Here is a 26,861-nt window from a genome sequence, read left to right on the forward strand (position 1 = left end):
TTCGCGGTTTTGCTGGGTCGCTGTCATCAGACGTGACAAATCCGCCATCACAAGAAATAGCACGAGTGACCACGCTTTTCGGCGAGAGGCTTTGCGTGTCTGTTGAGAACTCGTCTTCAGTCATTTCGAAGAAAGCTTCATCTTTCTTGTCCTGGTTTTCCTCCTCCTCCTCTTCGTCCTCATCCTCCCCATCCTCTTCTTCCTCCTCCCCCTCGTCTTCTTTTGGTGACGTTAAGGTCGCTCTAGGTGTCCCTCCTCGTGCATTCAAATCACTCTGAAGTCTGTCGATTTCCAACGAGAGAATTCGCATCTTGTACTCGTGAATAGAGGGCGCAAAGGACGACCCCCTTTCATCATGATCTAGTTCGGTTTTCAAGGGTTGGCTTAGCAAGCCCTCGGTTAAGTTATTCTTGCTTGTCGCGCCATCTTCATCGCTATCCAACGAACTGCTTGACGTTAGGGTCTCCGATCGATTTCGTTTAAACAGAGACATTTTGTAAACGGACTTCCTTTCGTTTGGATCCGCTATCTCCTCCGATTTCTGTTCCTCGCTCTCCGAGTCAAAAGAACTTTCACCCGAAGACGATTTTCCAGGGACATTAGAATTGGCCTGAGAAACATTAGTGACTTTACCGTCGGTGGTGTCACCATCCTCGACGGCGAAATCCAAGCTCCGTCTTGAAAGGGCAACGTCTGATTTTAGAACCGATGCGGCAAACGTTTTCTCTTTCTGCTTGCGTTCAACAGAGTAGATGGTCTCCTCGTCGACTTCCGGACGAGTCTCAGTAAATAAATTCTGTTTTATATTTGTAAAACTCGGACTCATGGAATCCTCATCATCCAAGCTTATGTCTTTTATATCAAAACTTTTAAACTGGTATTTATACGGCGTCACCCTATGCATTTTTTTGCGCTCAATCGTTTCTTCCGTGATCTCGACAGTTGTTAATCCGGGCATTTGTGAAGTTGATTGTTTAGGGGCCGATCTCTCACTGACTGGTGGATCTTCAGTTTTTGATACGAAATGCAATTTGATTGGTTCCGTAAATACTTGCCTTTTTTCCTCTCGAACGATCCTGTTGGGGTTGATGGCCTCCGGTCGTTTGTCAACGATAATTTCCGTTTTCATTGCAGAGTCCAGATTTGGTAAATCTATATTTATTTCGGAGTTTAAGACTGTGGGAAGCGTACCGTTTTCTTTTGACTCTAATTGGAAGATCGCAGAATCATCGGGCTCAATGTTGACTCGCTTGAACTTTAAAGAAGAAATGCTGTAATCGTCTCCTGTGAAATGAGAATCTTTCAAATGATCCACCTTTAAAGTGGACGCGCTCAATTCCGTTGTTTTCAACGTTGAATCACCCAAATCATATTTATTTAAAGTAGAAATATCAAAATCACCCGTCTTTATTGAAGAATCGTTCACATCGCCTGTATTTAAATAAGGAACGCTCGCTTTTAAAGGAGATAAGCTTAAATCGCCATCTTTTAAAGGGGATAAGGTCAAATCAGATTTCAAAGGAGAGAGGCTCACGTCGCTAGAATTGGAAGGCGATAGGCTCAAATCGCTTGCTTTTGAAGGAGAAGAGCTCAAATCGCTTGCTTTCGAAGGAGAAATGATCAAATCACTTGTTTTTGAAGGAGAGATTATCAAATCTCTTGTTTTCGAAGGAGAGAGGATCAAATCGCTTGTTTGCGGGGATATGTTTATGTCGTCGATTTTTGAATATGATTGGCTCAAATCGCTCGCCTTTGAAGGAGATAAACTCAAATCACTCGTGGCTGATGTAGTTAGGCTCACGTCGCTAGCATCTAATGGATAAACTCCCAAATCGTCGGCTTTAGAAGAAGGGCTGTCCAAGTCAACCGAATTTAAAGAAATGCTTAAATCTGCTGACGGAGAAAGGTTGAAATCGTCTGTTTTTACAGGAGAAATGGTCATCTCATTCGCCTTTAAGGGAGTGACATTAAAAGCGTCAACTTCTGAAAATGAAACGGGAAAATCTCGTACCTTTAAAGGGGGGATATAAAAATTATCTGAACTTGAAGGGGAAACGTAAATATTGTTACTCTCTAACGAGGGAACATTCGGATCAACTGCTACTAGAGAGGGAATATTTGAACCATCTTTTAAAATATTAACGGCCACATCCTCTGTCTTTAAAAGAGGGTCGTTCAAATTGGTAAGATAGTCCGGCTTTGAAGAAGAAACGTTCATATCAATAGCATCAGGAGGAGAAGCGTTCAAGTCATATGCGTTTGGAGAAATGATGTCCAAGTCAACTGTCTTTGGCGGAGAGAGGCTCAAATCGTCTGTTTTTGCAAAAGAGGCACTGAAATTTTCTGCGTTTAAGTGTGCGACTTGAAAGTCACCAGTCTTTAAAGAAGAAAGGCTCAAATCGTCCTCCTTTAAAGCGGTAACGCTTGAATCAACAGTTTTTGGTGGTGAGATGTTCAAATCATATGGTTTTGAAAGTGGAGCGTTCAAATCATCCGTGTTTAAATGTGCGAAGTCACTAGTCTTTAAAGAAGAAAGGCTCAAATCGTCCGCCTTTGAAGGAGGGGCGCTTAACTCTTGTGTATTAACAGAGGGCATTGCTAACTTATCTAGCTTTGGGGCAGAAATGTTCACGTGATTTGTATTCACTAGAGAAATGTCGATGGGGTCCGTTTTGACTTCATATTCAGAAGAATCCGTGTCCGTGCTGTCGGAGTCGAGCTCTTGTTTCCAGAGGGAAATACTTGTTTCTTCCGTCACCACTTTGTATTTGGAAATGGGAGATTCGGTCGTATCAGCTTTAAAAAACGGATCAATATTCTTAGAATTTTCTTCGGACAACAAGACAGCAGAATTAATGCTAGCACCTCCAGATTCTGGATTCAAAGTAGTGGCTTCAACATCGCCTGATTTGGTATTATCTTTTAGAAATGACAAACCCTCCTCCCCGATCGGGAAATTAGGTTTCTCCAGATTAGAGGAAACCTCTTTTAGATTCAGGTTCGCTTTCAACAGATCTGAATCGACATCTTTTACTGTCGTTGAAAACTGAGAGTTCAAACTGTCCAGATTGGCTGTGGGTGGCGCAATGCTGGATTTGAAAAACGAGCGTTCTTCCAAAATATCTGGCATCGTTTTCTGGACAAGATTATTAACACTGTATACAGTCTCCTCCACGACTGGTCTCGGACCGGATAGAAACGCCTCATCTTTCGTAGATGGAAGCTGGATGTTTTTTGCTAAAGATAACGGTTCGTTTTCGTTGGCGTCTTTAAGGTGTAATTTTATTTCTTTAACGCTGTCGGGTTCATCAAACGTTGCTTCAGTCGGTGTTCGATCTCGGATTATTGAAAAAGAAGAAGAAAAATCGAGATCTCCTTCTTCGGTTGAGGGTTTCGCCTTTGGTTTCTGAAAAGGATCTTCTCTTGAATGGTCTTCAATTCTGAACCGTTTAGGGCGCGTCAGAAGCCCGTGTTTCTCTTCCGTGAAGAAATCAGTCGAAGACGGCGGTCCACACACTTTAGGAGATGTCCAGTCTGAAAGTGCTTTAATTTTTATCGCAGGCACACCAGAAGGAGGATAAGAGATGTCGTCGTTGATTGAAGTTGTCGATGCCACATCGTCTCTTTTCAGATTATCCATATTCCTTTCGGTCATCAGTTCTGTTGAGACGTCTTCCGTTAGAAAAATCTTATTCGAATTGTCGGCCATACCCGCGACGCCATTATTATAGGGTTCTTTGTCTTTAATTATAAAATCATCAAAACTCATATCCAATCCTGCAAATTTACTATCCTCGTCAAATCTGTCAAAGATATCTGCAAAATTGTCAGAAAACTTTATTTTATTTTCCAACTGTTCAAATTCTTTTTCGGAATTTGGGGAATTCAAACATGAGTCCCCATCAGCATTAACCTCTAAATTCAACTTAAAATGATCGTCGTCGGCTTTCTGTTTCAAATCTTCAAACTCCTTGTCGCAGTTTGAGAAGTGGATGTCCATTTTCTCGTCCAGTTTGGAAATGGAGTCGTCTGAGTCGAACGACGGAAACTTTGCTGTCGATCCGAGATTCGGAGTACTCTCTAAAGTTTCCGCTATATCTTTCCCCTTCGAAGGATGCAGCTTATACGGCTGACGGAATTTAACACTGTCGTTTTTCGGATCGTTCTCTAGGTTCTTTAGCGAAGACAATTCTGGCGCTGCATCTTCATGCTGCAATCGCGGTTCCGGCGGTTTGTGGATGATTACTTCAGATATTTGAGCGGAGACGGGCAACTCTAATTTCGCCTCGCCGTGCAGGTCGTTCGTCGTCGAATGAAACCGGGATCTGGGGGACCCACCAACAATGTCCTTGGTGAGCGAGCCATACCCGACCATATCGTCAGATTTCAACTCGCTTATACTTCTCATCGGCAGGGTTTCTTTCCTCATGGTGCTGAGGGCGTCCAACGACTGGCTCCGGTAGAGGGGGTGATTCAGTTGCGTCTCGAAGCTGTTGACGCCCTTCTGTGAAGAGAGGTGCACCTTGTGTTTCTGGGCGCAGATGTTCACTGGGTAGGGCGACGCATAACTTAGAATCGTCAGGGCGTCTTCGAAAACCATGTTTTCAAAGGAAATGGTCACGCTAAGAATACGATCACCTACAAGAACAAAAAGATTGGAGAAAGAAAATTACAATCTTGAAGCTAAATAAAACAAAATACTCCATTCATTTCAAACGTTACTCTCTCACACATACAGACGCACACACATACACACACATACATACACACACATACATACACACACATACACACGCACATACACACGCACATACACACACACGCACACACACATACACACACACATACACACGCACATACACACACATACACACACATACCACACATACACACACACGCACACACATACACACATACACACACACATACACACACGCGCACACACACGCACACACACGCACATACACACGCACATACACACGCACATACACACACACGCACACACACATACACACACATACACACATACACACACATACACACACACACACACACATTAGTATTGGGACGATTAATCGAAATCGTGAATATTAAAAAATCGAAACTTTTGGTATCGAACTCGGTATCCGATTCGGACAAATTTGTGCATACTTTCCGATTCCAGAAACGATTCTTTTAATAAGGAAAAATTTTTTAACTCGATTTTTACATTGCTAGTACCAATGATAAAATGATAAATATTGATTTTAAAATACTAGAATCTCCACAGACATAATTTTGCGTTTGCGAAAATATATGCACATATGGTAATCCGAAAAGGAAACAAAAAGAAAACTTTTGGTTAAATACGAGATTTTAAAGAAATAAAAAAAGGTTACCTCATCATCTATAATAAAAATTTCACTTGTCTGTTTAAATGTATGTATGTATGTATGTATGTATGTATGTCAGGTCATGTCATGTGCTACTGGTACCATGTAACCCAGTACTACCTGCCTCATGGTCGGGTCACCGGCGACTAAACTGGTTCCCCCACCAGACTTGTTTGGTGAAGAGGGCGGCTAGTCGCCCTGAAGGATTAAAAACAAGACCTTCCAAAGGGCGAATGAACTCTTTTTCTGGGTCAACGGCCAACTAGCACCGTGTATATTTGTGTGTGTGTGTATATGTGTATTGGGGTGGAGAGGGCTCCTGTAAGCCGTGGTGAAGGCAACCTTTCTAGGAGAAGCAAATCTCTGATTTAAAAAACCATAAAGCGGAAGACCATTACCCGCATTAAGCTGGTCTGCAGTTTAATTTGTTGCTGGCTATCTTGCTCTTGCTTGTTGCTGGATCTCAACATTTTGAACCGAGAGAGAGACTTAGCTGTCGTACAAAGCTAAGACTCTGTAACATCGTATTTGTATAGATACTCCGTCAGGCATTTGGGGTCATGGATTTTAAATTTCTGAGGGAGTGGCACTCGTCTGACAAGACGTTGCAATCATCATCAATCATCATGCATGTATGTATGTATGTCTGCCTAAAACTTTCGACAGAGGCGACGGATTTTTACAAGTTTGGTATTGTTTTGAAGCTCGACCCTTCGGACCACAAATATTGAAAAATTGGTTAAAGACATCGATTCCTTCATCATCAACTGGGCACTTTTCTTCGGGGAGAGGTTTTTTTTTGCCGATATTTTCGAAAGTCATCCCCTCTTTTCGATTGGCTAGCCTTAATTTAAATCTTCACCACTTCCAGTTTGGCGATTGGGCGCAATAGCAAAGACATCACATTTTTTCCTCCTTCGCGGTACGGGTTCGAGCCTGCCTGCCTACTACTACTTTTTTTATGCTCAACCCACGCCTCCAAACACCCTAGGCTATTATATATATATATATATATATATATATATATATATATATATATATATATATATATATTATATACGAGGTGCCTTTAATAAGTTTCCAGACTTTTTTTTGTACAGGCATTCAAAATTGTTGTAGACTCTTGAAAATTCAGTATGTTATTGCTATACATATTATGAGATAACTGACCAATTTTTAGGATTTCAGGTTCAAATGAATACCTACAGCAAGAATTGGAATACTCCCTACTAAAGCTTGAGATATATTCTAATTGTTCTCATACGCATGCATCTTATTTGTACGTACATTTTATATAATCGTATATATATTATTTTACACGCATTCCTATTCGTATATCACTGAGTATTTGTTTTTTTCTTGTGATAATTTAATTCATTTTTGTATTTCTGTGTTGAAACAACGATTAACTCCTGATGAGTTTGTTGATGCAACGCGCTCCTAAGGGTTTTCTGCGTACTATTTTTCAAGCACTATATAAGTTTTGTACCATTAAAAGTTATCTACATTCTATGAGTGATGTTTCTGACAAAGGGGGAAGAATTGCCGTTTTGGGAGGTCAGAAATTATCCCTTTAACTAGGAGATTAGAAAGTGGACCTTGGATTTTTTTTCAGCAGCCTCGCAACTTTCGCTTCCCTTATTTTGTCCTCTAGTCCTCACATTCACTGAACGATGTTTCCGACAAAGGGGAATAAATTGCTGTTTTCTAAGTCGAAATCTATCAATCTAACTTTTATCATAGTTTTTAATGTTGAACTAGAATTTCTTTTTAATTCTTATATCAAGTGGCTTCATGCTTTGTCCGCAGCGATTTCCATTTAAAAAAGTGTCATCATGTTTAAATGATCACGATCTTTATATAATCATATTAAAATTTCGTATCATTTATGAATGTACGTATTTTCTTTTTTTTTAATATTTTCTGTATTTTTTTAATTTTCGTCTTTTTTTTACATTTAATTCAGTAGATTATTATTATCATTAATCAAGCGTATTTGCAAAAAAAAAAAAAAAAAAAAAAAAAAATTCAATATTTAACATTTTTAATACAACCTTCTAGTAAATCGATCCTCCATTTTGGAAGAAGCGGCGAATTTTCGCGAATTTAGCTTTTTTTTTAAAGCTTTTTTGACTAGTGAAAAAATGCTTTAAAACAGGCTGAATTCGCGAAATTTAGCCGAAAAAGTCGATGCTTCCAAAATGGGATATCGATTTAAAAGAACGTTGTATTAGAAACGGAGCACCACTTTAAAAATGTTAAATACTTAACTTTTTTCTATTTTTATTTATTTATTTATTTATTTGATAATCCGGTAGATTAGTTACCGTTCGATAATAATCTGCCTGGGGGAAAAAAAGATGTTATGATTTCGAAATATTAGGTTGGTGCAAAAATAATGTCGTTTTTTGATGTTCAACTGCATGTCAAAAAACGACATTATTTTTGCACCAACCTGATATTAGCTTCTTTTACTTTTTATTTATTAAATTCTTAGGTGAAAGCACAGTATAGTTAAAAAAAAAAAAAGAGACCCTTCCTTTCCCATATTAAGAATGGCTTTCTAAATAATAACGTGCGCCAAAAAAAAAAAAAAAATTGTACTCACCGACTTTTAAGACACCTGACTCAATGGCGGGACCCCGATTGTGAACCTCGCTAATGTAAATTCCGTCTCGCATGCTGCCGGAAATATTGAAACCCAAACCAATAAAATCTTGACTCCGTAGATCTACACTCACAATCTCAGGTTCCTGTAGAAACACAAGAAGATATACAAATATATATATATATATATATATATATATATATATATATATATATATATATATATATATAGGCGGCAAAAAGAAAGTCCGCACTTCTATTTTTTTTCTCTCTCCAAAACTGCAAATTTAAAGCTAAATTTAATGTAATTGTTTAAACAAACTATACCTCATTTGATTGGCTTTTTATTCTTCTATAATTTTACCTGTTCATATTTGACTTTTAATTGAAATATTCTAGTGTTCACGTCAATTAAAAAAAATAACTTCAAATTGAAGAGGCAAAAAGAAAGTCCGCAGCAACAAATTCGCTTAAAACCAGCTTAAATTATCGCCCCTAAATCAGTTTAAAATATCCACCAACAGGCAACAAAGCATCTCTAATCGTAATTGTTGTTGTTCCAGGTTATACAACGTAACATTTAGTCCATATGCCACGACTTTCTCTTAGTTATCGTCAGGACTTAAAATATTAAACATCATCATCATCATCATCATCATAATAATAATAATAATAATAATAATAATAATAATAATAATAATAATAATAATAATAATAATAATAATAATAATAATAATAATAATAATAATAATAATAATAATAATAATAATAATAATAATAATAATAATAATAATAATAATAATAATAATAATAATAATAATAATAATAATAATAATAATAATAATAATAATAATAATAATAATAATAATAATAATAATAATAATAATAATAATAATAATAATAATAATAATAATAATAATAATAATAATAATAATAATAATAATAATAATAATAATAATAATAATAATAATAATAATAATAATAATAATAATAATAATAATAATAATAATAATAATAATAATAATAATAATAATAATAATAATAATAATAATAATAATAATAATAATAATAATAATAATAATAATAATAATAATAATAATAATAATAATAATAATAATAATAATAATAATAATAATAATAATAATAATAATAATAATAATAATAATAATAATAATAATAATAATAATAATAATAATAATAATAATAATAATAATAATAATAATAATAATAATAATAATAATAATAATAATAATAATAATAATAATAATAATAATAATAATAATAATAATAATAATAATAATAATAATAATAATAATAATAATAATAATAATAATAATAATAATAATAATAATAATAATAATAATAATAATAATAATAATAATAATAATAATAATAATAATAATAATAATAATAATAATAATAATAATAATAATAATAATAATAATAATAATAATAATCCGAAGTGCTTCGTTGGAAAACTATTTTGCTTGTAAGTCAATTAATCTCTTGCAATCACCGTATTTTTTGCTTCCAATAATTCACACAAGTTTTAGGGATTATCAGTTGTTTAGGCATTTCTGCATATTAGTGACATATTAGCAACAGAGATGAGTTATCGACCCTTGGTTTTTTTGAAAGAGAAATGACATCCAGCGGCCATTATGTGAACCTCAAATATAAACAAGTGTTTACGATAACGCAAAAAATCTAATAACAAAATAAATAACCCCAAAATATGAAAATCGAAACATTTATTGAATATAAAAAAATGTATCAAAATATAATTTTAATGTATTAATATATTTTATTTTTAATGAGTGATTCATAACTGGAAATAAAATAATAAACATTAATAGATTATTTTGAGTTTTTTTTTTTTTACTGTAAAGTTGTATAAAAATGTAGCAAAATAGAATTTAAAAAACATGAAACATTTATAGTGGTTCAAATATATATATATATATATATATATATATATATATATATATATATATATATATATATATATATATATATATATTTGTACAGAAAGATTTCTAGAGTAGAGTTCTCAAAGGTTAAATCGTTGAAATTTGACCCCTTAATCGCCAAATTTCTGGCCGAAAACCGATCACATCGATTTTCCCAAATCTCAGTACCCTGTGTATCAAATTTCGAGTCTGTAGACTTAAAATTGACAGAGTTATTGCGTAGGGAAATGTACACACACATAGACACAGATACATTCACATTTATAGATAGATAGATAGATAGATAGATAGATAGATAGATAGAGAATATAAAGCTGAACGTCTGTGTGTGTGTCTAGTCACAAATAGGCTCCTATATGGTTAACTATTATAGAAAACTGATCCCATATAATGATAGAAGATGTATCGAGACACAGGAATAGGTATGTTTGATCTGGCATAATGATGATTCATTAAAATTGTGGGGTCTGCGTACGCGCCTGGTCCACAAAGTATGGAAATAAATAATAATAATAATAATAATAATAAAAAAAAACGTTTACAAGTGTTTTTGATATAGATGTACATAAGAATACTTTTATAAGTATGTTTTAACTTAAATAGGAATGGTATAATAAAATTGTGGGGTCTGCGTTCGCGCCTGGTCTCCATGGAATGGAAATAGGCACAAACTTTAATAAAGACTTTTCATATCTATCTGCGTAAGTATACTTTGATAATTATGTTTCAGTTTGAAGAAATATGGTATAATAAAATTAGGGGGTGTTCGTTCGCGCCTGACCTCCATAGAATGGAAATATGTCACAAAGTTTAACAAGGTTTTTTAAATATAGATCCACAGAATATTGTGATAAGTGTTTCAGTGTGAACAGGTATGGTATAATAAATGATGGGGTTTATCTATTTTATTTTTACTTTTATCATATTTTGCTTTGGTTTTGATACCCCCAAATTCGAAGCTATCTCTTTACAACCTTTCCTTTTCATAACCTATCATACTTTCATAAATCAGAGTCCATTTTCTGTAGGCTGTTTTTGAACCCAGTCAACGAGGGGTACTTTTGCTAGTATATATATATATATATATATATATATATATATATATATATATATATATATATATATATATATATATATAAACCAATTAAACAAAAAATATGTTCAATTTTATTCCTTTGTTTTTTCTAAGACCACAGTGTAATGTAGCCGCAAGCTCCGTTATTTAAATATCTAAATATTTACGCATATTGACGACTCACGCACAAAATTAATGTTGCGTCAGCAGTTTAGCCATGAATCTGACGTCACAATGAAATGCTGAAAGGCCGAACGTACTGGGTCGAATTGTGTAAATACGTGTCAGCGACTGGTGGGTTAAACCAGATGAAAAGTTTTTCTTTCACCTAAAAAAACTTCGTGTCAAAGTTTTCTTTTCCTTACAAGTCTCTACATAGAACTTTTCGATCCATTTGAAATGTAATCACAACGTCACACACAGTAACCAAATTGTCAAGCGACATTTACCACAGGCACGCCATAAAAATTGCATAGAAATAATTGACCACAATCGAAAAATAATATCAACCAATACCCCAAGTGTGTCCATTTTTTTTTGTTATAATTAGAGCTATGACAACAGCATATTCTTTTCATTGTTTTGAATCTCGAATGCGTATCTGTTGATATCTTATCTGCTTTTATATAGAGTGATGTGGTTCTCGGTTGATTAACTGGGTCTAACTGTGTCGGATATATACTCGAGAGTCAAAACAATGAAAAGAATATGCTCTTGTCATAGTCCTAATTATAATATTGAAGCACTGAAAATTTTATTGATCCACCGGAACAAAATTCTCATCTAGTCCCGAACTCCTCGTAAATATTACATTAGACTCACACTCTTTATCCTTTTTTTTTTTCTAACCCAAATTCTAGATCTAGATGCCTCCGCTCAGTCTCAATATACAATGAATACCTCCAGTAAGGGTAGCTGAATGCGTAATCGTGCGGCAAGGGTTGCCCAATCTCCAACTACATCACTTCTAAATCGGCACTGCTTGAGTCCGGTGGCAAGGAGAAATGCTAAACGACTGGAAACAATGCCGAGACAAGCGGAGAACACATGTGGGAATCGAGTTCTCTACACAAGCGGACACACAAACACAAACGGATGACCTTAAGGCAAACACGATTATCGCCCTTTAACGCTGGTAATATCGTTCTTGGCCACAAGGGGGCATAACATCTCACTTCCGTATTCGCTTCCTCCTTTCTATCTCTTTCTTCGTTAGACATCAAAAAGCAGATATGACGATAAACGCTCTCCAATCTGGTGAACGCCAGTCCGCTTCTGACCTCTCATCAAAGACTATAAACGCAAGTAACATTACTTATAATCGCTCACTGAACTCTTACTATTATTGATTTTATATCTGCCGTGAATAAATTTATTTGGTGGACGTGGAGTTGTAGAGGACGTGTCGCCTGTTATTGTGGTTTGTGCCCTCATCCTCTATTATTAAGTAGGATATTAAATAGAAAACGCATTGTCTACTTTGCCATGGAATGAAGACGCGAAATATGCTCTCACTGAACACCACCGATAATCGTGTTTGCCTTAAGATCATCCGTTTGTGTTTGTGTGTCCGCTTGTGTGGAGGACTCGATTCCCACATACATACAGCACCTGGCAGTCCCAAATGGTCACCCATTTTAGTATTAGCGAGGCTCAACGTTGTTTAACTTCGGTGATCTAACAGGTGTGTCACCGTGAAGTATGACGTATTAATAATATATGGAGACCTTTGTTATTGTTCAGCCTCAGTTCCACCTCCACTTCCCACTTGACATCTGTAAGGTTTAATGAGAGTTGGGCCCGAACCGGATGTTGACACATTCACGGTCAGAGACTGCATAAAAAAAAAAAAAATCAACGTCTTGTACGCACCGGCTCGACGCAAGGCTTCCGGTTAAAAAAAAAAAAAATGATTGTGAACCAATGGGAAGCTTTGGCGCCTAAAAAGAAACGTGGATTTTTGATCGCCGCTGGGAGCCCCCGGAAAAATATAAAAACCCAAGATTTTACGAACGAGGGAGAATTCAGCAGGAAGATTCGAGAAGAGAACTCATCTCGCTACGTCAGTTAACATACGGACGAGTTCTGTCACTGAACCTTAAGAGATGTGAAGAAGAAGAAAAGAAGAAAGAAGACACCGAAGTGAACTGAAGCCAACTCTGCTTCCATGTTACGGGCCGAGCACCTTCATTTACTGACCGTTGCCTGATTCACACCTAAACCGATCAGTACAAACCAAATAAACATTTTTTGTTGTTGTTAACTTTTCTCTCGCACATTCACGAACACCCCCCTACCACTAAAACAAACACTTTCCACTTAGAGTCCATCAATAAATAAAATTGCTTTTCTCACTTTTAAAATTGAATGTCTGTCCTATTTATTTTATGGAGTCAGATAATTACACTTAAAATACAAGCCTGATACACCATGGTCTTAGCTCCCTCTATCTAAATTAATATATTCTGCTCTACGCCTACTCTCACTCTGTGGGGGCATCTCATGCTGCCTCCCACTCTAGCATGCTTTTTCTTATTCGCTCATGCGCATTTTGGAATGTTAATCTCACCGATAACGGTTGTATATAACGGTGGTCTCGAACATCCAGATTGAAGGACGCGGCATCCAATAACTAAAAAAAGTCGAAGAACTACGAAGACGGGAGTGGTACCATTAAGACGAGCGACTTTTTTTGCCCCCAGAATTTATTTTTCTGCATAGTCACCATCATTCTCAATGCAATTTTGCCAGTGATGAACGATGGCTGTGCATGGGCGGCCGGAGTGTGCTTTATCATACGAGGGTTGTTCCAAAAGTAAAAACTTCCTTTTTCTTTGTTTTATCTCAAAGTTGAAGAGCTACAAAGATGAGGGTAGTACCATTAAAACGAGCGACATTTTGTGCTACAGAATTTATTTTTTCCACATAGTCACCACTATTCTCAATGCACTTTTGCCAGGAATTCAATGATACATCTCTGCTTTTGACGCACGTTTATAGCCAGGGTTGCTTTCTTTAGAGTCTCAAGTAGTCAATATCTGCGACAGAGAGATGAAACGTTCAGGTCATAAATGCGTAAATTCACTCATTATGACAATGCAATTTGCAATTCCCTCTGATCTATTCGAGAGTTATAATGCTCCACGTGCATTCTTTTTCATAATATTTCCTAACACTAGGACTTATACTGAAGTCTTTAATACATACAATCAAGGGGTTGGCCTAGGGAATCATTAGACTTCTGCAGGAAATTACAAATGGGCTTTGGGAGATCAAAGGCATCACGAATTTGTACTTGATGCCGCCTTGGTAAACATTAAGTATCAGAAGGTGGTTCCTATTTACTTGCCTTTACGAGGGCAGAGTTAGCTTTTTAATGTGGGGAGGGAGGAACAAAAATAAAAATCGTGAAGGAATATTGCTTCACTATCCGAGAACAAAAAATTGAAGTGTAGTGCCAGAACAGATGGTATTTATTTGCTCCCCCACCGAGCAAATTAGGCACAAGGCCAATTTTTAATGTGAGGAGTGAAGGGATGGGGAAGGGAAAGGAGGGACCAGCTCCCGAGAGGTGGGAAATGGGAGCTGGTTAAAGGTCAGACATGTGGGGTTGCCCCCACATCTGGTCTTTGCTAGTCCTAGCTAGTCATAGCTTGCAGTATCTGCCAGAACAGATACTACACTTTGATCTTGTTTATATAGTTTATTCCGGTTTTATAAAAAAAAGTTACACTCAATTTTGAACAATTAAAAGTAAAAATTTCACAAACAAAAACGAACTTAGGCACAAGGCCCTACAAGAAGTCTGGGGAGGGTGCAGGGTCTCTGTAACTATGGTAATTTGGAACTTTGGAAGATTACTCTTGACTGGCAACATTTACCACAATACTACATTCACTTTATGGGGTTAAACCTACTTGATCATTTCCCAGCGTTTTAATAAAAATATACACATTTGTGATTTGTGTGTGTGTGTGTGTGTGCATTTTTTTTTTTTTTTTTTTTTTTTGGCCCGAAGGCCCAGACTGTTGTTAACGACCCAGATTGACAACCTAGGTGTGCCAGTTCGAATCCAGTTCGTTCCACGGAAATGCTTTCACTTAGGAATGTTGGTAACCTTCATGTGGCCCCTCCTGTAAGTATCTGATGTCTTTTAAGGAAAGATTCTAACTAGAAAGATATCTGCGAAACGAATGCCAACAATAATTATCTGATTCATTCGAAACGAATAGACGATGCTCAACAAGAGTTGCAACATCCTCAACATGCTCCTCCTCCTCCTCCTCCTCATCATCATCATCATCAGCAGCAGCAGCATCATTATCATCCTCATCAGCAGCAGCATCAGCAGTAGCAGCAGCAGCGGCGGCAGCAGGGAGGTAACGGTGCCAAAGTGGTTAACGACACGAGCTAACGAGATGGGTGTGTAAAGTTCAGATCCAGTTCGTCCTACAAAATCACTTTCTACGTGGTCTCTCTTGTAAGTATCCGCTGTCTTTCGGGGAAACGAAGACCACTAATAAGCCATCTGATTCGTGCGGACAATGAATGATACTCAACAACAAGTAAAACGTGATGGTCAAAGAGTATCGTCCTCCCCTACATTTCTCGGTAACCAAAGAAAAGTGAGACTTTGGGTCGCTCTCGATTACGGTTGATCATTAGGAATACTTGTCAATCTGCACTGCCGATTGTGTATGCGTAAACCATTTCTTATTTAGTGCGTGATTGCATACAGTTTGACAACTATTGTTAATTAGCCGTAATTTAATTTGTAAGGTGCGTAGCAAAGTGTAACGCGTCTGCCGCAAAGAAAAATCCAGGTCGGCATTTTTTTGTTTTTTGACACAATCATTTATTACAGCTACTTTCCTGTCTGAAAACCACATAAAAAGTCTCTCGCTGCCACATGTCCATCTAGTCAGGTTGCAGTTTCTCCTTCCTCCGTCGGCATTTCACCCACGGTTGGCCTATTCTCGTCCTCGACTTTACACGTCCATTTTCTTCGACGCACACTTTTCTTCTCTGGCCTCACGCTGGCCATAGTCAGCCATTTCTCATCTTTGACAGTACACATCAATTTTCTTCGCCGTCGACTTTTTTTTTTTATCTCTCCCGACACCATGGTGTCCTTTTTCTCTTCTTCTTGTCGCGCCAACTCGTGCACATTTCCTAATTTGGATATGCGTTATTTTTACGGCTACTGCTGCTGTTACTAATCTCTTTACAAGGCAGCCATGCTTCGCTGCTGCTGATATTTCCCCACGCGCTCATGTGCACTATGTTACGAAAGGTAACTAGAGTAATCCAGGAAAGGAGTGGCGCCCCCCCCTACAGTTTAGTGTAGTAACTAACAAAAAAACAGACTTTGGGTCGCCCTCGACTACGATCGCTCCATTAGGAGTCAATACTTTTCCAATCTGCACTACAAATTGTGCATACGCAAACCGTATCTTACCTAGTCCACGGATACATACAGTACGACCACTCTTGTTAATTAGCCGTGATTTAATTGCTGGTTGGCACAATAGTTTCAGGAATACAAGCGACTCGTATCCAAGCGACTTGTATGTTTTCTTGTTTAACTACTGTGTAATTATAAAAGCCACTAAATAGATGCGTGTCCCTTTTATCTGGACGGCAGATACACATGCACGGACATTAAATAGCACATCTTATGCGCGATTGTCAGCTAATCATGCTAATCTGTAGATATTATTCAGAAAGCGGAGAAAACACGTCGCTACTGATTTCATAAAACGAACGCGAGTGTCCTGAAGATACGCCCATTCACTCTGGGCGTTTAACGACGTAAATATCTTTTCAGACTTAATCGTGACAGACTGACGAAAAATATTATTTCAAATTTAAGTGTGATAGACCAACAAAAGTGATATTTTAAATTGAATTGTGACAGACCAATAAAATGCTATTCCAAATTTAAGTATTACAGACAAACAAATAATTTATTTAAAACTTGAACGTGGAAGCCCAACTAATGCAGTATTTTAAAACGTAAGCATGACAAACCAACGACCATGCCGTTTCAAACTTAAACCGACGTAGACCGACGAAAACTGTTATTTTAAAACTAAGCGTGACAGACTAACGAATGTATTATATCAAACTTAAACCTGGTGAACTGACTAAAATGCTTGTGTTATGTTGATTAATCGGACTATTATTTTCATCTTGAGTGTTATTAGCACAACGTTTTGGTCACTGCAACCTGCGACCTTCTTCGAGTGTTGAAAACGTGCTTCTTTTTCTCTACTTAAGCGTGACTGACCTACGAAAATTTTATTTGAAACTTTGGCATGGCAGACCTAGGAAAATGTTATCTCAAACTTTGGCATGACAGACCTATCAAAATTTTATTTGAAACATTGGCATGACAGACCTAGGAAAATGTTATCTCAAACATTGGTATTACAGACCTACGAAAATTTTATTTGAAACTTTGGCATGGCAGCCTTAGGAAAATTTTATTTGAAACATTGGCATGACAGACCTAGGAAAATGTTATCTCAAACATTGGTATTACAGACCTACGAAAATTTTATTTGAAACTTTGGCATGGCAGCCTTAGGAAAATTTTATTTGAAACATTGGCATGACAGACCTAGGAAAATGTTATCTCAAACATTGGTATTACAGACCTACGAAAATTTTATTTGAAACTTTGGCATGGCAGCTTTAGGAAAATTTTATTTGAAACATTGGCATGACAGACCTAGGAAAATGTTATTTGAAACTTTGGCATGACACACCTACGAAAATTTTATTTGAAACTTTGGCATGACAGACCTACGAAATTTTTATTTGAAACTTTGGCATGGCAGCCTTAGGAAAATTTTATTTGAAACTTTGGCATGACAGACCTAGGAAAAATGTTATCTTAAACTTTGGTATGACAGACCTACGAAAATTTTATTTGAAACTTTATCATGGCAACCATAGGAAAATTTTATTTGAAACTTTGGCATGGCAGACCTAGGAAAATGTTATCTTAAACTTTGGTATGACAGACCTGTGAAAATTTTATTTGAAACTTTATCATGGCAACCTTAGGAAAATTTTCTTTGAAACATGACATGACCTACGAAAATTTTATTTGAAACTTTTGCATGGCAACCTTAGGAAAATTTTATTTGAAACATGACATGACCTACAAAAATTTTATTTGAAACTTTGGCATGGCAGACCTACGAAAATATTTAAAATTTTGTTATAGTTATTTACCGATGCATACATGAATTTTCCCAGCTATAAATAGCAACATATATTGCTCTTAGATAGAGCTCTGACAGTCGGACTGAATATTCCTGCTGGCAATCTTTCATTTGTTGTTGTTCTATTTAAGTTATATAGAGTTACTTAACGTTAATTAAAAAAAATACATTTTGAAAAAAAAAAAAAAAAAAAAAAAAATTATAAGTAAATACAATACCGGACAATTCCGGGTTGGGACAGTTAGTTTCAGCGGCTTTATTTGAATCCAACATGTGACCGCGCAGCCATGACTTAGGTGTTCAGTTGCGTGTAAATCCCTAGAAATTTCCCATTATTCTTCTACCTTCTCTGGTTAGTTATGTCGATAAAGGCACCTGGTATACTTCTGTGTGGTACCACTACTAAACATTAATTCATTAACTTATCTTTGACAGTTTCTGAATTTTTGAGATGAGCTTTAATTGTTTGCATCATTTAAATTCTTCGGACTACTGTTCTCATCACGAACGATTGTTATTTTCACAACGTTTCGGTTTCCCCCGCACGCGGGTAAAGTACTTGGTAAAATTTAGTTGTAAGTTGCACTCTTATTGAGGTTCAAGGTTCGATCCTCAGTGCGGGCGACACTCAAAACACAACTATGAATTACTTATGACTTCTACCTGGCTATAGCTGACGAAACAAAAGTATGCTACCCCCCCCCATAGATTAACTAAAGGGTCTTCCGTTCGAAATTCCGTGTAGAGTTCAAAGTTCAACCGAAAATTTGCAGAGTTTGACAAAATACGCCCGAAGAAGTTCGGAGGTTACGTTGACCGAAACGTTGTGCAAAATAACACTCAAGATGAGAATAGTAGTCCAAAGAATCCAAATATTACCTGTGACTATTCGCAATATTCAGTCCCTCGCATCACGTGATCATGCTCGAGACAGCAGATCCATTGGAATATCGACGGTCTCTTCTGTTCGATATCAAACAGTAGTTGATAAAGTGGGAAAATTCAGCGTCATCATCTATTTTAAAATTGAAACATCAAAACTGTATTTCTTATTAAAAAAAAACTTGTTCACTAAAAACTAAATGAATATAAAACAATGTTTTACTGCATTACCTGCATCATTTTTATCTTGCCATAGTTTTATTTCTACCTGCGTGTTATATCGGGCGAAATTTCCAGTTACGATAGTCTGCTCGCTTACCTGATTTCATCTCTCCGGGTTTTTTTTTTCTTGTGTGATTTCTTTTAAAACTAAAGGTTTCAGAAGAAACCCCCACAAATAATTGATCAAGATAAGTAATTTATTTAAGAAAATTAGAACACAAAAATCTAGACATTTTAGAAAATGTGATGTAATCATTTGTGAGCCTGTGAAACAATGATAAGTGCCATTTTATGGAAATTCGAGTTGCTCACAATTAATTCTCTGGAGAAAATTAATGACACCGAAAACCCGACAAAAGATCTGCCAAGCCAACAGCCTGGATAACCTCCTTAATTAAAAAAACTACTTTTTCTTTTTTACAACCGGAGAAGGTGATCGTACCATGCCAAGAAGTAACCGCCCTTTCAGAAACGTCCCCACCGCACGGACACACCAAGTTATACTCCACAGCTCTAGAACCAAACAAAAAAATAATTCTAAAAACAATCTATAATTATTTCATGTTTTTAAATTATATTTTGCTACATTTTTATACAAACTTACCAAACAAAAAATAATTCTAAAAACAATCTATAAATGTTTTATGTTTTTAAATTATATTTTGCTACATTTTTATACAAACTTATCAAACAAAAAATAAAAATTAAAAAAACAATCTATAAATATTTCATGTTTTTTAATTATATTTTTCTACATTTTTATACAAACTTACCAAACAAAAAATAAAAATTCTAAAAACAATCTATAAATATTTCATGTTTTTTAATTATATTTATCTACATTTTTATACAAACTTACCAAACAAAAAACTAATTCTAAAAACAATCTATAAATATTTCATTTTTTTAAATTATATTTTGCTACACTTTTATACAAACTTACCAAACAAAAAATAATAATTAAAAAAAAACAATCTATAAATATTTCATGTTTTTTAATTATATTTTGCTACATTTTTATACAAACTTACCAAACAAAAAATAAAAATTCTAAAAACAATCAAGAATTATTTCATGTTTTTAAATCATATTTTGCTACATTTTTATACAAACTTATCAAACAAAAAAAATAATTCTAAAAACAATCTATAAATGTTTCATGTTTTTAAATTATATTTTGCTACATTTTTATACAAACTTATAAAACAAAAAAATAATTCTAAAAACAATCTATAAATGTTTCATGTTTTTTTAATTATATTTTGCTACATTTTTATACAAACTTATCAAACAAAAAATAATAATTCTAAAAAAAATCCATAAATGTTTCATGTTTTTAAATCATATTTTGCTACATTTTTATACAAACTTATCAAACAAAAAATAATAATTCTAAAAACAATCTATAAATGTTTTATGTTTTTAAATTATATTTTGCTACATTTTTATACAAACTTATCAAACAAAAAAAAATAATTCTAAAAAAAATCCATAAATGTTTCATGTTTTTAAATCATATTTTGCTACATTTTTATACAAACTTATAAAACAAAAAAAATAATTCTAAAAACAATCTATAAATGTTTCATGTTTTTAAATCATATTTTGCTACATTTTTATACAAACTTATAAAACAAAAAAAATAATTCTAAAAACAATCTATAAATGTTTCATGTTTTTAAATCATATTTTGCTACATTTTTATACAAACTTATCAAAAAAAAAAAATAATTCTAAAAACAATCTATAAATGTTTCATGTTTTTAAATTATATTTTGCTACATTTTTATACAAACTTATAAAACAAAAAAATAATTCTAAAAACAATCTATAAATGTTTCATGTTTTTAAATCATATTTTGCTACATTTTTATACAAACTTATCAAACAAAAAATAATAATTCTAAAAACAATCTATAAATATTTCATGTTTTTAAATCATATTTTTCTACATTTCTATACAAACTTATCAAACAAAAAATAATAATTCTAAAAACAATCTATAAATGTTTCATGTTTTTAAATCATATTTTTCTACATTTTTATACAAACTTATCAAACAAAAAATAATAATTCTAAAAACAATCTATAAATATTTCATGTTTTTAAATCATATTTTTCTACATTTTTATACAAACTTATCAAACAAAAAAATAATTCTAAAAACAATCTATAAATGTTTCATGTTTTTAAATTATATTTTGCTACATTTTTATACAAACTTATCAAACAAAAAATAATAATTCTAAAAACAATCCATAAATATTTCATGTTTTTAAATCATATTTTGCTACATTTTTATACAAACTTATCAAACAAAAAATAATAATTCTAAAAACAATCTATAAATATTTCATGTTTTTAAATCATATTTTTCTACATTTTTATACAAACTTATCAAACAAAAAATAATAATTCTAAAAACAATCTATAAATGTTTCATGTTTTTAAATTATATTTTTCTACATTTTTCTACAAACTTATCAAACAAAAAATAATAATTCTAAAAACAATCTATAAATATTTCATGTTTTTAAATCATATTTTTCTACATTTTTATACAAACTTATCAAACAAAAAATAATAATTCTAAAAACAATCTATAAATGTTTCATGTTTTTAAATCATATTTTTCTACATTTTTATACAAACTTATCAAACAAAAAATAATAATTCTAAAAACAATCTATAAATATTTCATGTTTTTAAATTATATTTTTCTACATTTTTCTACAAACTTACCAAACAAAAAATAATAATTAAAAAAACAATCTATAAATGTTTCGTGTTTTTTAATTAAATTTTGCTACATTTTTATACAAACTTACCAAACAAAAAATAATAATTCTAAAAACAATCTATAAATATTTCATGTTTTTAAATTATATTTTGCTACATTTTATACAAACTTATCAAACAAAAAATAATAATTCTAAAAACAATCTATGAATGGTTCATGTTTTTAAATTATATTTTGCTACATTTTTATACAAACTTACCAAACAAAAAAAATAATTCTAAAAACAATCTATAAATGTTTTATGTTTTTAAATTATATTTTGCTACATTTTTATGCAAACTTACTAAACAAAAAAAAATAATTCTAAAAACAATCTATAAATATTTCATGTTTTTAAATTATATTTTGCTACATTTTTATACAAACTTACCAAACAAAAAATAATAATTAAAAAAACAATCTATAAATGTTTCATGCTTTTTAATTAAATTTTGCTACATTTTTATACAAACTTACCAAATAAAAAATAATAATTCTAAAAACAATCTATAAATATTTCATGTTTTTAAATTATATTTTGCTACATTTTTATACAAACTTATCAAACAAAAAATAATAATTCTAAAAACAATCTATGAATGCTTCATGTTTTTAAATTATATTTTGCTACATTTTATACAAACTTACCAAACAAAAAAAATAATTCTAAAAACAATCTATAAATGTTTTATGTTTTTAAATTATATTTTGCTACATTTTTATGCAAACTTACTAAACAAACAAAAAATAATTCTAAAAACAATCTATAAATGTTTCATGTTTTTAAATTATATTTTGCTACATTTTTATGCAAACTTACTAAACAAAAAAAAATAATTCTAAAAACAATCTATAAATATTTCATGTTTTTAAATTATATTTTGCTACATTTTTATACAAACTTACCAAACAAAAAATAATAATTCCAAAAACAATCTATAAATATTTCATGTTTTTAAATTATATTTTGCTACATTTTATACAAACTTACCAAACAAAAAAAAAATAATTCTAAAAACAATCTATAAATATTTCATGTTTTTATCATATTTATTATTTTTATTTTATTTTATTTTATTTTCAGTTATAAAATAACTCATTGAAAAAAAATTATATTAATACATTAAAATCATATTTCGATACATTTTTTTATACAATAAATGTATCGATTTTCATATATTTTTGTGGTTTTTATTTCGTTATTATATATTTTTTCGTTATCGTAAACACTTTATATTTGAGATCCATATAATGGCCGCCAGATGGCAGTTCTCTTTCTAAGAACACGGGTCGGTAACTGGTCTCTCATACTAATATGTAACTTTCATACAGAAGTGCCCTCATTTTGATGATACTTCATTTTAACTTTGATCTCTTTTCTTAAAAATTAAGATCTCACAAAGATAAATAAAAAAAATCCTTAGATAAAACCCGTGATTCAAACTAGCGCCGACTTTCTAGCCTTTTTGTCTTCGTCCAAACGAAAACTTATTTCATTACCAACAACCTTCTCTTTTCCATTCATTTTTTAACAACACGTTAACGAAGATATTCAGTAAAGTTGTTTTAAATGTTGGAATCAAATTTTCTCTTTTTAATCTACGAAAATCATTAAACCTTTCTTAAAATATTTGTTGATTGATTGATTTAAATTAAACTAGCAAGAAAAGACAGGTAAGAAAGAGCTTATTTCTACCTCCCATCTACATCCCTTTAGCAACTTCACATGGAGAAAAGGGAGAGGGTGACTTATTCTCCCTCCCGTTAGCGAACGACACATTTTCATTGTTTTAAGTAAATTTAAAACATTGTAAGTAAAAAAAGAAAAAAAGAAAGAAAGAAAAAAGATAAAAAGAAAAAAAGAAAAAAAAAGAAAGAAAGAAAAAAAGAAAGAAAAAAGAAAGAAAAAAGAAAGAAAGAATATACACATACATAAGCACGCACACCATCGCTCAGGCGACTTGATTTCATCATTTTTTTTCGACGATGTCTTATTATGGATATAAATGTATCAATATTACGAAAAAGGTTAATATCTATTTTTACGAATAAATTCTTTTTGTCTTGCGTTTGCAACGAACTTATGAATGGAACGTTTTTCTTAAAAATATTATTCGGGTTTGTATTACTGTACACATAGATACGAAAAAGTTGTCAAAAAACAAATATATATATATATTTTTTTTATTACATTTTCACGCCAAACAAGGCAAATTGCCACTTTGGTGTAGGGGGCTACTATCAGGGACAACAACTACTGGGGTACTATGTAGGGATTTGGGCAGCAAGATGTCGGTTCACGTTACACTTGAACTTGTGCAAGTCAGTACAGTTGGGGAAGCAGAGACCCAGAAGGGAATTCCAGAGTCTTGCGGTTCTGGGGAAGAAACTACTGGAGTAGAAAGATCTTTTGCCTCTAGGGATCTCTAATGTGTGGGAGTGGGATTTAGTTGCCTGTCAGGTTTGTCGTGGGTATCTACGTCGTTGGGGCACAAGTGTCTGCAGTTCGCCAGAACATTCACCATTAAAATACTTGTAGAACAGGCAGAGGGATGCTACATTTCGTCGATGGGACAGAGGCTGAAGCTTAGGTGCCAGTTCAGGGCCTATCAGATTGGCGACTCTCTTTTGAACCTTGTCTAGGAGCGAGAGACTAGTAGCAGATGCACCAACCCAAATGTGACAGCAATACTCCATACATGGGCGAATGGTGGCCTTATAGAGGTACAGGATACTTTCGGGTGTTAGTAGCTTTCTAGCACAGTAGAGAGAGAGCCTACCTTCTTCGCAGCGGCCCTGGCATCGCTTTCAATGTAATTGTTCCAACTCATGTTTCCTATGAACGTTAGGCCAAGCAGTTTGAAAGATGTACTCTCAGACAAAGAGTCACTGGACAAATGGCGGCATGGTCGCTGTTGAATACGTTAAGTTTGGTAAAAATGAGTTCAAACTAAAAAAATATACAAAATACCGTTAGAAACCCACTCAATATATGTTACCGTGACATAGGCTGACATACATTAAGTGGGTTTCTAACAGTATTTTATATATATTTTTTTATAAAATATATACAATATGTATTGTGTATTTGACATTTTGTATGTTTGTATAGTTTTTTAGTTTGAACATATTTTCCCAAACTTAACGTATTCAACAGCGAGCACGCCACCATTTGTCTTTTTCACATATACCGATAAGCACTGTATGTTTTTTGAACTGAATAAATATTTTACATTAAATAAAAACGCTAAAAACTTATCCAGTTAGGTAGAAAAGTAACTTATCTCGCCTTTGATAACATTTATTTGTTATATATTTGTTTTTGGACAACATGGTGCGTACCAATGTGCATAGTAAAACAAACCCGATCTGATAAAGTTTGTAATGATGCTGGAATAAGACTTTCCCTTTCTATTTTATAAGTTTGATAAAGATTGGTTCAAATTGGTTAACTTTTCTGGGCAGTCGGTGTTTCATTTAAAGGTGTCTCCCTCGAGGATTTGTTCCGGATACACAAGTTAGCTAGACCAATTTGTATTTTTTATTTATTTATTTATTTTTTTTTTTTTTTGCTGCCAAACTAAGAAGAATAGTGGAGTTTGAAGTGATACCTTTTCCTACGGCTTTTACCGACCTCTCAAACGGCAGTGCTGCCGATTGGAGCAAAGAAAGTGTTCCAATCTCTAAAAAAAAAAAGTACCTGAGGGTTGATGTTATTGTCTAAGGAGGCATATGATCCGTGTCTTGCAATATTGGATCCCGCGAATTGGACGTTGGGGAAGGAATTCCACGATTTGTCGTTTGGACTTGCCGAGTGAGGTGGTGAATGGACCTGAAGAGGAACAAAGAAACAGGAAGAGAAAAAGAAAGAGAGGGGGGAAAAAAGATTAGTGGATTATGTAGCAAAGATGGATTAAACAAACAAACAAACAAAAAAGAAAGAAAACAAACGATTAATGTAAGCAAATGAATTAATAAATAAAGATACACAACCAAATTACGCAGATTAGCAGACGTATCCTTTGAATGGGATATGATTAGAGAAAGTGATATCCCAACATCTGACAGAGCGTACTTCCTCGTTTAATACAACAGTCAGCCTAATATGTTTTGAAATGGAGAAATTCAGAATATATATATATATATTTTTATGGACCTAAATTTATTTTGTTTAGTTTAATATAGGGGGAGGGGGCAGAACACTTAACATATTTCCCCTCATATCTATATCTATATATATATAAAAGGCAAAAAGTGTGTGACCATTTCGTGTATGTCTTCAAAAAGCTTTTCTCGCATACGGTTCCGAGGTCGTTACAATCGCTTACAACTGTTTATATGGGTCCTAAATAATAATATGTACGATTTGGGAAAGCACGTCGCATCTAGATTTATTTACGTCGACTTTTACAAAATTATTGCTATTTTGGCTTCTCGCATGTTGATGAGGCTTTTTCGTATAAAAAGCGAAACTAATTCATATCCAATATATATATATATATATATATATATATATATATATATATATATATATATATATATGCATACACATATACATACATATATATACATATACGAGGGGCGTGCAATGAGTAATGCCCCTGACCCACTTCCCATAGCAGTAGAGCAACGAAACTTGGCACAGTTATTAGTCTTTCTCTACATAGGAACCATCCAGAGTTATGCATTTCTCCCATCGTTTGATGCAGCTCTGGAGACCGT

General features: G+C 33.5%; 1 protein-coding gene across 2 annotated transcripts in view; it reads right to left on the reverse strand.

The window, feature by feature from the left end:
* The window catches only part of LOC145260661 (uncharacterized), a 169,086-nt gene that overhangs the window by 682 nt on the left and 141,543 nt on the right, over positions 1 to 26,861 (reverse strand). Inside the window, exons 4-6 of one of the 2 annotated variants that reach the window (XM_080119008.1) lie at positions 25,840 to 25,971; positions 7,981 to 8,125; positions 1 to 4,638 (exon numbers count right to left, since the gene is read on the reverse strand). The exon at positions 1 to 4,638 is cut by the window's left edge and continues 682 nt beyond it. In XM_080119008.1, coding sequence (XP_079975134.1) covers positions 1 to 4,638; positions 7,981 to 8,125; positions 25,840 to 25,971 — 4,915 coding nt within the window. The remainder of the gene's footprint in view (positions 4,639 to 7,980; positions 8,126 to 25,839; positions 25,972 to 26,861) is intronic. The other variant, XM_080119009.1, reaches the window with a different exon arrangement.

Source organism: Euprymna scolopes, chromosome 36 (genome assembly GCF_053919585.1).
Source record: "Euprymna scolopes isolate OS-2025 chromosome 36, ASM5391958v1, whole genome shotgun sequence".
Classification (NCBI taxonomy): domain Eukaryota; kingdom Metazoa; phylum Mollusca; class Cephalopoda; order Sepiida; family Sepiolidae; genus Euprymna; species Euprymna scolopes.